General features: G+C 32.7%; 1 protein-coding gene across 1 annotated transcript; it reads right to left on the minus strand.

Annotated features, from left to right (window-relative positions):
* Positions 1 to 2,218: 2,218 nt before the first annotated feature.
* Positions 2,219 to 4,915, minus strand: LOC111045915 (chorion class high-cysteine HCA protein 12). Its single transcript, XM_022331393.2, has 2 exons — positions 4,567 to 4,915; positions 2,219 to 3,324 (listed from the first exon to the last, which is right to left on the minus strand). Exons 1-2 carry the CDS (start codon positions 4,615 to 4,617, stop codon positions 2,911 to 2,913), a joined length of 465 nt encoding a protein of 154 aa, XP_022187085.1. The 5' UTR covers positions 4,618 to 4,915; the 3' UTR covers positions 2,219 to 2,910.
* Positions 4,916 to 15,984: the final 11,069 nt, after the last annotated feature.

The raw sequence follows: 15,984 nt of genomic DNA on the forward strand, positions 1-15,984 counted from the left end.
CCCAATCACATTCCCATATTGATGGAAAATATTATTCACTTTTCTAATAAAAATATACGAATATTTACCGTGCCTGATAACACAGAACCAAAAAAAATTGTTTTGGTTGTTATGGAGTATTATAACAATGATTCTATCATTGCGCAATTGATTCCTATTCAAATAAGTGTGTAATAAAATTAGCTTAGTTTCCATTTTCATTTCCTATTCAATCGATAATCAAGAAAGTTTTAAATTTCATGACCTCAAGCCAGTGATTTCAAACTGTTTTCCGAATTTTTTGCAATAGTAATGTACTCCGTATACTTAATTTATAAACATGATAAATAATCATGATATTTGATTTCAGTGGAGTCCTTGACGTAGAAATTTGCAACGAGACTATTGATTACATTTTACAGATGGGAATAAATTAGAAATATTGCATTTCTTCAAATTTATTCATTTTTTACAACATTGAATTAGGATTTTTGTCCAATAATAATATTATTAATGATTACATTTTATTCTAGATGAATTTAGTTCTTATAAGCTGAAATAGTATAATGATGTATTGTGATTATGACTATTGTCATATTCATGACAATAGTTCCCTGCACTGTTTATAAAATGAATGGAAGTCTTGGATGAGTGTTGAGAATCTGAATTGAGAAGCCAAATAATGTATGGGAATACTGTGATCCATTTGAATGATGTTCTACATGTAAATTGCTGAGCTTGTATAAGCACTTCCTCATTCTCAACCAAAAGCTTTCATAACAATCATGAGTGATACATTATTCAGTGATTAGAATAGGATTGCTAGAATGAGATTTTGAATTTTTAATTTATCTATCAGTAATTATTATGAGTTTCAAATCTACTGAGATATTACAAAACGGAATACACAATTTTAAGCTAGCAAGGTGAAAAATCTTTTGAATGCGAGTTTTTCTCCTACGCAGATCATGGTTTTAGCTAGCTTTAATTTAGCTGGATCCATGGCTTTAATTCCCTTTAACTAAAACCATGACCGAAAAGAACTTTGTTTTTTGTGGCCTTCATTTGATCTGATGCAGTGACCTATATTGTTAGAAAATTGTACTATTTCTAACTCAATGATTCTTCAGCACTGAAATGATTTTCTTTTCTTTGACTGACTTAGCTGAATTTATTGAATTCAATCACTGAATCATGAACAATACTGTCAGTTATATTGCGTTCTTATTATGTATCCGAATGTGTCGCACTCAATCTCATCAGGTTGAAAAATATTCATGCCTATATTCGTATAATTTTTATATATTTCATGAAAAATTTGTTAATATTGTAAACCTTCGAAAATTTGAATTAAAAAAAATACAAAAACTAATTTATTATAGTAATGAGTGAAGTTTCTAAGTGATTGCAATATTTGTACATTGCTGGAAAGTATTGTAGTACAATTTATTTGTCGTTAAATGTACTAAAATGTATAAATGTATTCTCCACTTCTGAATGAATTTACATTACGTATCGATATTCAATCACTGAATCATGAAAAATACTGTCAGTAATATTGCGTTCTTATTATGTATCCGAATGTGTCGCATTTAATCTCATCTTAGGGTAGGTATTTGGATTGTTCCCATTATACTATATATTGTCAAATTTATCAATCAGCTAAAAGTAGCATTGAAAGCATTGAAGATAATATCACCTCATGAGATAATAATGCAGAACTTTGTACTATTAGTCCAGTCACTATATATATTGGTGTATGCAATTTATATTGTAGTTCTGATTTTCTAATATATTATTTGGGTACATAGGAGAAGTCCAGAATCAATTTCTTTATGCAAAATTTCCTTGTGCTAGATACAGGGTTTTGGCAGAAACAGCTGAAAACTGGAAAATGAGCCGAAAATACGAGGTTTTTGGGCCACTCTGTATCTAGCACAAGGAAATTTTGCATGAAGAAATTGGTTCTGGCCTCCTCTTATGTACCCAAATAATTTATTAGAAAATCAGAACTACAATATAAATTGCAAGCACACCCCCTTTTTTATGTCAATATTGACTGCATTTTATATAATTGTTCCCACTATACTATATTTTGTCAAATTTATCAATCAGCTAAAAGTTGAACATTATCATGTATAGACTTATTAAAAAATTTGACAATTCTCTGTCTACAGTTGAAAACAAAGTGGTGGAAACGTATAATTATTATAGAGTAAGGATATATCAACAACAAGAATAATTCTGTACAATATTTATATTTATTCAGGTAAAGAGCATCTTAGTCTAAAACTATCTCACAACTTTGTACCATTATCATTCAATTTGAAATCAAATTGAAAGATAATATGAATATTAGAGGAACGTATGGAATTTAGTCTTTGATTTTTGGCTGGTATTTGCTTATGTGAGGTAGGCTGCTGTTGTACTATACAAGATACTTAGAGTTGTCTCCAACAGTTTAATATTTATCTTTGGATTCTAGTTGAAAACATAGTGAATCATGGATTTTGGATTGACTAAAGAGTTGGTTAAGATTGTATTGGGGATATTAGGGGAAGAGGATCATTGGATTTCTAAAATATTCACTACAAGGGGAAGGAGATACTACAGGAGTTTTTGGGATAGTTTGGGAATAGGTAGAGATTATCTAAGGTTATCGAGAAATGAGGTAGAGGAAACTTAATTGAAAATCTGATGCAGCCTTGTATGGAGATCACAGCGATACAAGCATCATAATATCTAGTGGATTATTTCATGCGAATAATTTTTATGTGAGAATTTTGGAGAGTTCAAAGGCATTTGGAGTTTATACTATGTAGCAGATTATTTCAAATGTACAGATCACAGACAATATCGCAGGTTTTTGTGTATGTGGATATTTTGAGACAAAGCGAATTTTGTTGAGATCACACTTTGACGTTGTCAAATCTAGCAACAGCAGACTGGACGACAAACTGGACGACAACAGCAAGTGTCAGGCTCCTTGACAATGATGGTGTCACCGCACTTCTTGTGACAGCCGCAACCGCAACCGCAACCGCATCCGTAGCCACCGTATCCGTAACCGGCACCGTATCCGTAACCGGTACCATATCCGTATCCAGCACCGTAGCCGTAGGCACCACCGCAGCATGGACTGCAGGTTGGCACGCAGACAGGGTGGCAGCAGCAGGTGTCTGGTTCGCGGATGACAATGGTGTCACCGCACTTCTTGTGGCAGGTGCAGCATGGCTGTGGGCAGCAGCACTTGTCCTCCTTGATGACGACGGCGGTCTTGCCGCAGCCGCAACCGCAGCCGCAACCGCAACCGCAACCGCAGCCGGCTGGGAAGGAGTGGGCAACCTGGAAAAGTGAGGAAATAATGTAGTTTTGTAAAAGAAAGAAGATATGATTGATATGGATTGACAAAAGATTGATTGGGACAAGAGATGAAGGAGAGACATTGAACAGAAATAGTTGAATAATTGATATCTCTATTGAAAATAGAGATAATTGAAGAGAAAAATGTGGAGAGACATTATGTGATGAAACAAGTGGAGAAATTTGTGGAGAGACATTCAGATATATATGTTGAGAGACATGTGAAGAGACATGTTTTTATTTATTTTTTCAATCATTCAGTATTATACAACTTACAGAAAACAAACATATCTACAGACTTATCAAGAGACATGTATTCTTATGCATACATAAGAATGTGGACAGACATTATTCTGGAGAAGAATGTGAAGAGCCATTATGTGGAGAAACACGTGGAGAAATATTTGAAGAGTCATTTTGAGAGACATGTGAAGAGATATATTCACTTTTGCAAAGACATGCGGGCAGACATTTGGAGTAGACATGTGGAGAGACGTTACTAAAGTTTGAGCGAGAAGACTAGAAAAATACTTTTGTCATGATTTCATGAATACTACTTGTTAATGATGAGTTCAATTTTGTCTCACGAAAACGTGATTGAAGTGTTAAAGTATGTTTTGTTAGAGAACAAGAACAACATTACTGTGCGTACTATACTATATTTATTCAAGCTAATATCACATGAATTGATTTTTCAATAACTAAATCCTCTAAACTGAATTACCTGATTCAAGAGTAGTTATTAAAAAGTTTCTCGTTGAAACCATGATACTGCTCCGTCATGGAATTCATCTATTTCTCTAAGTTAAAATAGACAGACATTGACCTATCAACTCTCACCTAATTTCCATTGAGCTTCAATATACAATTTTTATCGCTTAGAGAATTAATTTTCAAGATTGGAGCTCTTCCACATTGGACTTTGAAGAACATACATAAATGGAAAAATGGTCATGGTTCCATGACATGTGGAAACTGAGGAGATTAATATTATAAATATAGTAGTGGCTCTATAGAGTTCTCCAGCTTTAACATGAAAAATTAACGTTGCCAAATACGTCCGCAATAGGCTAGATATATACAATCCATAATATATATAGACCATATATACCATATGAGGTCTATACCATATGGTATATATCACAATAATACATAACTAGTTCATATTATAAGAGTTTGTAATGATAGAGAGTAATAATTAAATTCAGCAAAAGTTGAACTTACGTGGAAGAGAGCCAATGCAAGGCAGGTAGCGATGACTAGATTTGATGCCATTTCTGTTTGAGTTGAGCGACTCAGCAAATCCAAAGCTGCTAATTTATGTTATTCGTGATGACTTTTCTGGCAAGTCTGAGCATATTTATACTCAGACTGGAGAAAATTATCGTGAATCCAGCGATAACTAATTTATTGTGTTTTATGTGAATTAATTGATTAACGCAAAACTTATCTCCCAATAGTGTTGGTGTCGCATGATTATTCTGTAAGATTTGACTTGAGAACAATACAGATAGAAGTATAATGTGAAGATATTATCACGAGTTTCTTCTTCAAAAACAGGGTGTATTTCACCAGAATGGGGCCTGCTGATCAGTTATCATTTTTCGTGAAATGGAACAATAGAATGATAAGGAGAGATCATTCTCTAAAAACCTTGTAAGGTGAATGTCATCTTACATCACCATAAATGTGGGTAAGATCTTTTTAATTGGATTCGTAATCATTTTCTATTTTGTGCTTTTCATTTAAACTGTGGAAATGTTCTCAGGCCAACTCGAAGGAAAGAGTTGGGAACTGCTGGTATACAGAATTTAGCCCTAGGAAGCCTCAATAGTGTGAGGTAGGCTATTCAAAATTCTTGAATTACAAAATAAAGATTACGATCACACACTAAAATAATAAAATATAAGCGGATGGTAATTGAAAACTATCTGAATTATACCATTCATGCACATTATTATCTTGATTTTGTTATATTATCAAAATGTTCCACAATTTTTATAATAAAAATAGGTTTTATAATAGTTTAGGTTTTTCATTCGATATCTTAAAATATAACCACATGAGAATCTTATATTAAATTATGACAAGAAGGTAACCCATGCTCCGCAAGGGTCTAATTAAAAACTTGAAAAACTGAAAACTTGACCTACCGAAATCTTGAAGAATCTAAAATAGGTCTACAACCATCCTTGGTTAATTAAAAATCTATATCCAAATTTCAAGTTGATCAGTCCAGTAGTTCAAACATGATGATGCGTCATTCGTGAATTTCCTATCACGTACGTGTATAAGCCAATAATTCTTTCCTGTATTATAGCCAACTATAATTAATCTACAATATATTGTATGGATTATTTTCAGACTAAGAACATATTGAAAACACTCATAATTTCACATTAAACAGGAATCTTACAACTAGATTAGAATCATTGAATAAACTCAATCTAGGCCAAAGAGCTTGAGTCGTAAAAATGATTGAGTACTGTAACTTTATTCATGCAAAATTCATCTTCCCCCAATAATGTATATTTTTGAACGAGCATAAGCGATTTCTCACTTTTGAATTACTGGAGGCCAAAGTCGTTGTCTGACTGCTTGTATGTTCTAGAATAAGGTTAGAAATAATATTGATCAATTAGCTTCAAATTTCGAACACGTATTCTCTCAACCTTCTTACAGGTCAAGATCTTTGGACAACAAAATTGACTCACTCCTTCTCTCTTCTTTAGGATATAAAGATAATATTGAAAAAAATTGTTGTGATTTAGTCAGCTGAAGAGTTCATTGCATGCAATCACTACATTATCACACATACAGTCCTTCATGTGCTGACACAGATTCCAGCTGGCTAATAACCAACATAATTTACAACTTTTACATCAACAAACTGATTCGGGTTGTGAACGCATATCAATGTGCGTCATTTATCTCTCTTCGAACTCTGTCTGTATTGGAATGATGTATCACATGACCACCTTCTAATTCCAAAAAATGAATTTGGATTCATATAAGGGTCAAATATGTTAAAATGATAGAGAAATTATTTTTCATTTCACACAACACTTATTGAACGAGTTCTCCAACCCAGGGGGTCACTAGTTTAGTGATCTGAAGAATTCATTGCATGCAATTACAAAATTTTCTCCATTCATCCATTCATAACATCAGTTGAAGCTATTTGAGAGCTATCATACAGACAGTCCTTCATGCCATGACACATGATTTCAGCTGGTTAATATACAACATAATTTATAACTTTTACATCAACAAACTGATACGGGTTGAGGTATCAATATACGTTTTTCGCCATTTATTTCCTCCTGGAACTTTGTATCGAAATTACGTATCACATGCATGAGCACCTTCCTATCAAAAAAATAAATTTGGATTCATATGAGGTGCAAAAATGGTGAAGCGACAGAGTAATTTTTCAAGAATATTTTTCATTTCAAATAGGATCCCCAATGAAACCTGATGTAAAATTATTCTTGTAGGAAAAATATTTAGCTGTTTCCATAATTTTGATCAACTCTGTTTTATTAAAAGTTCCGGGTTTCATAGATTACAATACAACAGTTCATGAGCGAGCTTTCCAACCCAGGGGGTCACTAATAATATATCATTGACTTCAATCGACATCATGATCTAAATATACTAGCCTGGGATTGTGAATGGAATTATGCTCACATTCAACAAAGTATTTCTCGTTTTGAATTTACATAAATCTATATAAACAATATTATTGCCTATTCATGTCATTGTACACTTCACATGAAAAATTACAAACACCAATTTCGATACTAATCTCTATTCAGTTTGGAATGAAGCAAAAGAATGGAATGTAAGCTATGATCGTTCAAATTTCCGAGTGGAGAATATAATACTAGGAAATCCTTACGTTCACAATAAAATATTATACTATATTAACTCAAAACCTGGATTTAAATGATTCAGACTTACAGCATCCTCATCAAAATCAAATCATATACAGTAGTTCATCCTTCATTATATCCAATGAGATAAGTTAGAGTGAAAGTAATTTCTGTGGTACATGATTCATGTCACACTGTAATAATTCTTGTGTTGGAATTATTGATTTGTATCCTAAATTCGATTTTTTAGCCAAATAAGTAAGAGAAAATTAACGATAGGAGGAACTAATAGAGGAACTCTTCTCGATATTCTTAATATTACAGTGGAAGATATCTATGTGATACATGATTTATGACATATTTCAGTTTTTATTGATTATTTTTGTTCTACATTATAATATATTTTCCAACAAAAGAGGTACAGCAAAAAAAAGAATGATAAAGAGAAATGAATAATCCAAATATAAAAGGACTATTGATATTTTAAATAATATATTATTCCTAATTAATCAAAGACTCACTTTCTTGAAGATTTATTCCATCACCTAGGAAAGTTATGAATGTTTAGATTGTATAATAAGCACTGAGTAAATTAAGATAAACTAAATCATATAGAGCTGTAAGTAACATTAGACACAGTGAGAATGGTCAAAGGATGATTCTCAGACAGTAATCGATGATAATAGAGGATGTCTTCCTCATTCAAGTGATATATTTTGAAGTTTTGGAAATATATAGCTTTTAAATAACGGTAAGGTTTTCTTTCTGGAAAAAGGTGGGTTGGGATAATCAATAATAATAGTTTAGACGTGTTTGATGGCCATCAAATTTATTTGAAACAGATATACAAAAAATATAACTCACAATAACAATTTCTATTACTACAAATTTATCATATTCATTTATTGTGGATTGAGATTCCAAAATATGTCTTCCACAAAACCTTGCACACTTTCTGTGTAGTTTAATTCAAGACTGCCATGATTCCATAATGCCAGCCTTGTTATTAGGTATTGTTTGAAGTAGGTCAAGACTCGTTTAATTTACACGACATTTTTGACAACACCAGCAAATCAATACAATTGTACTGAATTCAATTCAGCGTCGAGCTACAAGTAACTTACAAAATTAATTACAAAACAATAATTCAGACAATACAACTTCGAAGGAAATTATTGTCAATCAATGGAAACTTTCGTGAATCAATCATTGAAAATTTATTGCTAAATTGTAATAAATTATTGAACTCTATTCATTTCACACGACTATTCTCCTCATCACGCTCTCCACATTTTCTTGGCTTCTCATTTCCGGATTCATCCATATGTCACGATTATCCCAAGATTTTACTACTTTACTGTATGCACTGTAAAGGGATGCCGACCTCATTTAAATGGGAAAAGGCACAGCCAAAGAAGAAGATCCCAAGATTTTACTAAATCTATAAAAGTCTCATACTAAATAAACATCTTTTTAGAAATTATTGAAATGTCAAAAGCAAGTGGACACACACTTTCCACACCCTGCATCTACTCCACAACTACCTAAGAAATTCGGTCCCAAGCTCTGCTTAGGTACCAGCATTGGTATGAGAACATACTCATTGGGAATGCTACAACCTCCACCATTACAAACACTGGATATACTGCACTCAGATCTTGCTGGTTGAAAGTTGCATCCTGAATTGCAACCTGAGTTGCAACAGGTGTTGCATCCAGAGCTGCATCCAGAATTGCAACCTGTGTTACAACATGGGTTACATCCAGAGCAACACCCAGAGCTGCATCCTGAGTTACACCCAGAGTTGCAACAAGAATTGCATCCAGAATTGCATCCTGTAGTGTAACATGAATTGCATCCAGAGCTGCAACAAGAATTACACCCAGAATTGCATCCTGACCCACATCCCGAGTTGCAACCCATGCTGCATGCTCCACATCCATCATTATCACACGTTGGACAAGGTGTGGGACATGTGACTTGTTGGTAGCAGCAAGATGGTCGCCCACAACCTTGACCGATTATCTGTTTGTTCTCGAAACACATCGACTGAGGAGATGACCAGCAGCTTTTCTTTTGTTTGCAGCCCATTGATTGACAGGGGTATGACGAGCCACCCTGAGAACATCCCGGGAAGAAGGATGGCTGAGTCTGGCAGCTGTGCTGGGGCTCGTAGTAATAGTGGGGTTGGCAGGATGGCTGGTAGTTGTAAGAGCCCTGGCACGATGAGTATTGACCTCCTCCTCCTCCTGAATGCATCTTCTTGTGGCCTTTGTGACTGTGAGATACCTGTGGAAAGTGAGAATGAAGTTCATGAATGAGAATCATGATGAAAATAGAAGCTTGTTTGGAAAATGAATCAGAAAAGAGGTATAGAATGTAAAATAGTAAATGTGAAGATGAAGATTGAGTAAAGTTAAGTACACGAGTTGAGCAATTGGTGAACATTCATATAGATTTGATTTCTGGATGAGTTAGAATACACTCTTATATATGACTACTATGTACTCGTAAGTTGTATAACTCATAAAAAGATGTTCAATATTTTTCATTGTTCAATGAATTAAAAACCAGTCATGGATTGAACAATATATAATAGGGAGAATTTTCTCAAAATAGGTATTAACTTTTTCAGTGCCTAACAAAATATTGTATGATTATCTTAATTCTGATTATAATTATTATTTAACGAAAATCCTAAATAAATGCTGCAAATCACCCCGAAGACCTCTGCTACTGCAGACATTGACAACAGGGTTAACAGCTAGATGGAAATTCAATGAGAACTACTATCCAAAAATTAGTTGCCAGCCCGGGAATCGAGGTACCGGGTTCGATTCCCGGGCTGGCAACTAATTTTTGGATAGTAGTTCTCATCGAATTTCCATCTAGCTGTTAACCCTGTTGTCAATGTCTGCAGTAGCAGAGGTCTTCGGGGTGATTTGCAGCATTTATTTAGGATTTTCGTTAAATAATGATTATATATTAATTAGCATTTGAATAAATGCATTCTCTATTTAATTCCATCTGTTAATTCTGATTCTTCAAATTGGAGAATTCCACTCATACAATCTTTCATATCGAACGTATATTACAAACGTGCAATAGAGCTTGTATTTTCTTAACTAATGAGCATAATCAGTTGGGAAAATATTTCAAAATAATCGAAATTTCCATGAGAAATCGGTAGCGGAAAATATTATCATATAGGAGCGTGGTTTCTATCTGGAGGGAATCATGATTATTTTCTTGAGTTTTTCATAGTACATATCAACCTTTCTTGAATAAAAACAATGAACAAATTTTCAGAGATATAATTATAAAAATACGCATTTCTATTGAGCTCCTATTGGAAATTCAAAAGTCAAATTCCAAACAGGAAGGTGTGGATTGTCGTAGGTCTATTGATTGGATATTTTGAACAATGAGAAAAATTCTCAATTTAAGAGTGTTACAGTATTTTGGACTCATAGCGCTTTAGAAGATCACGAATTGAACTGCACACATTGAAATATATTTCCACTTATCCACATATAATATCCATTATCATTCCATAATACTTCAATTTATAAGCTTCAACTTTCATCATATATGTTACAATCCAATAGTATGTGTAATTCATGAGAAAGTTCATGATAGTAATCAAAAATGTAATGATGAATGAGGGGACCCCACCATTACCACTGAGTTCATTACAAGTGCTCAAGTTGTAATTGAATCACATTCAAAGTAAATCAAACCTGACAACGTGGCTTGAGCCCATCAATCTACACTTCATATTATCTATAATAGGTCTGGATAATATTAGTTTGTAGAAAAATACTTACGTGGAATAAGAATATGACAACAAGAGTAGTCAAATAAACCTTGTGGGTAGGAGATGTCATCTTCTGTGGAGAATACAGTAATTGTTTTTTGACAGTCAAACTCAATTCATTCAAATTTGAAGTAATCTTTCTTTCGACTGTTCATTTTATTGAACCGTAATTCTCTGTGAATGGTCTGCAGTCCTAGCGCACGTTATTATCTGCTATGAAGACAAGTTGCAAGAACTTGCAGGAGATCTCACGTTCAAATCATACCATTATGGAGCGACTGATGGAATTCGTTGAGGATAATGACTTATGTCCTATTGAAGGTGTCAGTGATAGTCATATCCATCACTTCGACAATGATCCACTGTTTGGTAGAGATTGATTATTTTCCATTGACATTATTCTCCATTATGAATGTTCATTATAACTCGTTTATCCTTAATCAATCGTCTACTTATTTGATAATAAATAGATCAATCAGCCAGAAAATGATAGTATATAAAAATTAAGTTGAGACTTCAGGAAGATATCCGTCTTGCTAAATTGTGCGAATTTTCAATCTCTTCATGCAAGCCCGTATGACTGGATATATTTCTTCAGTCATATGAACTTGCATGAACAGATAAGAATGCCGTAAATTTGGCAACACGGATATTCTCTTCCAGTCTCAGCTTATTCTATACATTCAGTGCAATATTGATTTTCAAAAGTTCTAGCCTTGGAAAATTTCAGTTCAAATTATCAAGGAAAATAGCCTAATTATTTCAAGAGAATGCCTACCGGTATCTACAGAAACGTAGAAAGAGTAGTCAATATTGTTCTTAACTGTATTGTCAACATGTTAAATACAATCTTGAAATTCCAAAATCTGGATCTCAGTTTTCAACTTCAACTTCACTTCAACGGATAACTGAATTGACTTTTAATGGAAATGGAAATCGAAATGTTTGTATTAGAGATATTATGCATAAACCAAGTACCGTATAGGCTACTCTTCAAAATGTTTTTATACAACCTTGTAACTTGATTTTGAAATATGAATAACTCAGGGGAGAATCACAGAATGAATAAAGCCTGATTTTGAATGGAGGAATGATTTTGGAAAAGAAAACTGGGATGAATAAAACATGATAATAGATCAAAGGTCCTACGAATTGAAGAGAGAGATTCCAGGTTTTACTGAGCTGAGATTGTGGAATATTTTTAATTTAAACAGTTAAATTATATATTGTGTATATTTTCGAATATTTCAAACCAAACTTCACATGTTATGGAATTGTTATGGAATTATTCGTTACAAATATTTTTTCAAGTTGTCATATTATAATATGTTCCTCCTCAAAATCTATCTAAAAAATGTATACTACCTATAATCTGAGAAAATTTAGCTGTGTTTAGGGAAAAATATCAATAAAATAGTCTTGATCATAACATTCAAACTCCAGTACCGCAAATGAAACATGGAAATAGGGTGAAGATGAACTGATAAAAACTTTTAAAATTGTTATTAATACATTATTTGCAATTGGGAGTATAATTGGGAGTCCCATAATTGAGAGTATAGTTATTTTATGTCTTGTTTTTCAAATGATGGATTAATATAATGATTACAAACAATACAAGTGATTGATGCAGAAGTACAATGAAAACACATTATAATATTGGAGAGTATGATAGGAAAATCATATTATTTATTTCTATCTCAAAATTTCACAGGGATTCATTACTAGGACTCAAATAATAATAATATACATTCACGTACATTAACCGCATGCATAGTTCAACAAAGTCGAAAAGTGAAACTTTTTTAGTTACATTATGCAATTATATTCAATACTAGGCTACTATATTATTATATCTATCTCATTTTTTGGCTCATTCATTATTGAGCTGACTCTCAACATTCTTAGAGTACCTAGAGATATTTCTAACTGATTTTTGGTAGAATTGCTGAGAACATGTCACCCAACCAAGCCTTCCCAAATGTCTTAACGAAAGTTCCGACAATCTTCATAATTTTTGACAAAAGGCTGGTATAGTTGTCATCATCGTTATTCGGTGGACCAGAATGTTTAGCGCTGTCAGTCAAGAGTATCTGGAAAAGACAAAAACTGATTTAAACAATCAACTGGAGAAATCCTTCGAGTTTTGAGGAATATAATTACGTTACCTGGTGCTTCCACATACGAGCGACATTTTTTCCACCTCCAACTGGCCATGAATAAAAGACGAATGTATATGAAAGAATACTTTTTCACTGAAGTTATCAACACTTATAGTTATTCTTCAACATAATTATTCGCGTGAAGGCTGATTTATCTATCATACCAGTGAACCAGCAAACCAAACCTCTCTATAAAATAAATAAATGACCCTCGTATTTTCATTTTCATATGAATAACACTGACACTGTGGATCATTTCAATTTATTCATTTCAGTCAAACTCAGATTACCATGGTCATCTATTACTGCCGTAGTAATATTGAAGTTTGAATCAAGAAATCCACGATTTTTTTTGTAACTCGAGAGGCCTACGCTGGCTACCGAGCACTCTGAAGTAAATTTATGGTAAATTCGGAAACTTATCATTTAATCAATGCAAACCCTATATTGTCTGTGATCTCCAATATTCAGTTCAACATTATTCAAAAATCAATTATCGTTAACACAATAATAATCAGTTTATGTGTATTCCACTGATTTGCAGAATTCCAACAAACACTTCAATTACCTTCTTACGCCTGGTTGTATCAATTAGAATTGTAATGGTATATTGTATTATGAAGTGGTAATGGTAATGATGGTATCAATTAGAATATTGTGATAATGTTATGTATGGTCAGTGACCATATATTATTAGTGACCATAATAGTTCGATTATAAGTTTATCCTGATTGATATAGGACAGCTTATTATCTTCCAGCTTATCCTTTCTCTTCGAATTTCCACATATTATTTTTCATTCTTCGCACTTGAATGGTTCCTTCGCATATTTCTCTCAACTCATGTTCTCAAGACTAATATTATTCATAATTGTTGAAACAAATCAATTCAATGAATTGGAATCGATTAATTTATAATCATCAATAACTAATTTCAAGTTTATCAATATCAATTCCTTTTCCTCTTGGCTTACATCGATCGGAGCTATCAACTTGACAACTATGAAAATGTTATGAAACTTGGAAATTATTGGGTATTGGGAAGTAGTTTTTCACCGTAAGATAAGGAATGGCATATCAGAAATGCCCAGTTCATATTATGAATATATTAATAAAGAAGAGCAGAATCATTATTAGAATTTTCTTTTGAAGGTTGAAATGCAGAGTATATCATCAAAAAAATGTATTTCGAAATGATTCAGACATTTCATCACAATCATTTCAATAGTTTCAATCACTGTATGGGTCTCCCTTGGTCCTTATCCCTACTACATAATCACTTTGAAAAAAAGGTTCAACAGTTATTATGAACCATCGATCGTAAATGATAATACAAGTTTTCACCAACTCTCTGCTGCCCATTGTTACTCACAGAAAATTGATCAAAAAATATTTGCTACCTCACTGGTAGACAATTGAAGGCCGCAACCTACTTTTCAACTATAGGCGCTCTGCTACCTCTACTCACAATTTTTCCAAAAATATAGAACAATACGTTTCATAGCGGAGCTTTCGTTAGAGCTCTGCTGACTAAACATAACTAGCAACTGCTGTGTTGACGATTTCATTTGAAACACTTCTCTCTATTCTTATTATCATTCAACTCTACAATACAAGAGAACTTTCAGTCACAGTATCATGACAAACGATTTCTTCAGAAATAATTTCTGGATAAATCAAGAACCAAAGAAAGATCTAAATGCCACGGTAAATATATTTATATTACACTATTATGCTATTCATAGTATTCTATAATTTATGAATATTCTCGTGCCACTTTTCCGATTAGTGACTTTCATCTCAATATTATTATTCTCTAGTTATTTTCTGAGTTTCTTCATATTACACCAAGCTATTAATTCATTTTTCTCTAGAAAATGCTAACATTTAACCTCAAAAATTACAAACCAGCCCTGATAATATATAGAGTATCTCAAAAGATCAGGAGAATAAGAGTTTCTAGGATTAACTCTTTTATATTGAGTATGAAGGCCTAGCCTACTATGTACGAGTGCTAATATATAATATTTATAATAGAACTATACGTTTTATCAGGGGTTCACTGGATTATATAGTTTAATGTTGAATTTGATGACACTTGAACAATCTATTTAAACTATATTTTCGATATAATACCAAGTTTAGATAGCATGTGATGAAAGAATGATCATCGATGGAAGATTAGATGATGTCAGTTAGTTGATAATAATAAATAATGAATAAATGCAATATGAAATGATGTGATTATTAATATTGAAAAGTGCAAAACTGGTTTTTTGGGCGTATTTTAAAGTTTCCAAAAATACCAGTCTAAATGGAACACTTTAGTGATTACGAATGATTTTTAATAATCAAGCCAGTTACACACACATAGAATTTTTGGAAGTTCGATTTTTTGCCTCACTAATAAATTTTATTAGATTTAACAGAACTAGACAAATATCATCTATTTGAAATCATTTGTTAAATCTGATTCAATTAATAAGGACGGCAAAAAATCGTACGTTCAAATATCGATGTGTGTGTCACCAGCCGTAGGAAACATTGATTTATGATACCATGTTTCAATTGGAAAATCTCTGATCACAAGAGTTAATATAAATGTTTATGAACTCATCATTCACATTTGATGTTACCTTATATACTCGCCTACTTTAATCAATAGAGAATTTTTCAGAAATTTTTCAATATTATTCCTTAATGAAAAATATAATGCAATACGTTGCTTTATTTATTTTTTTAAGTACATTTGAATGGTATCACACATGGATAAATTTTCATTTGAATTC

Source organism: Nilaparvata lugens, chromosome 7 (genome assembly GCF_014356525.2).
Source record: "Nilaparvata lugens isolate BPH chromosome 7, ASM1435652v1, whole genome shotgun sequence".
NCBI lineage: Eukaryota > Metazoa > Arthropoda > Insecta > Hemiptera > Delphacidae > Nilaparvata > Nilaparvata lugens.

What these genes read in the sequence shown, in the direction of transcription:
- LOC111045915 (XM_022331393.2), bottom strand. Translation starts at nt 4,617, where the DNA reads ATGGCATCAAATCTAGTCATCGCTACCTGCCTTGCATTGGCTCTCTTC. An exon ending in TTGCATTGGCTCTCTTCCAC is followed by an intron (nt 3,325 to 4,566) that starts GTAAGTTCAACT and finishes TCACTTTTCCAG; the next exon opens with GTTGCCCACTCCTTCCCAGC.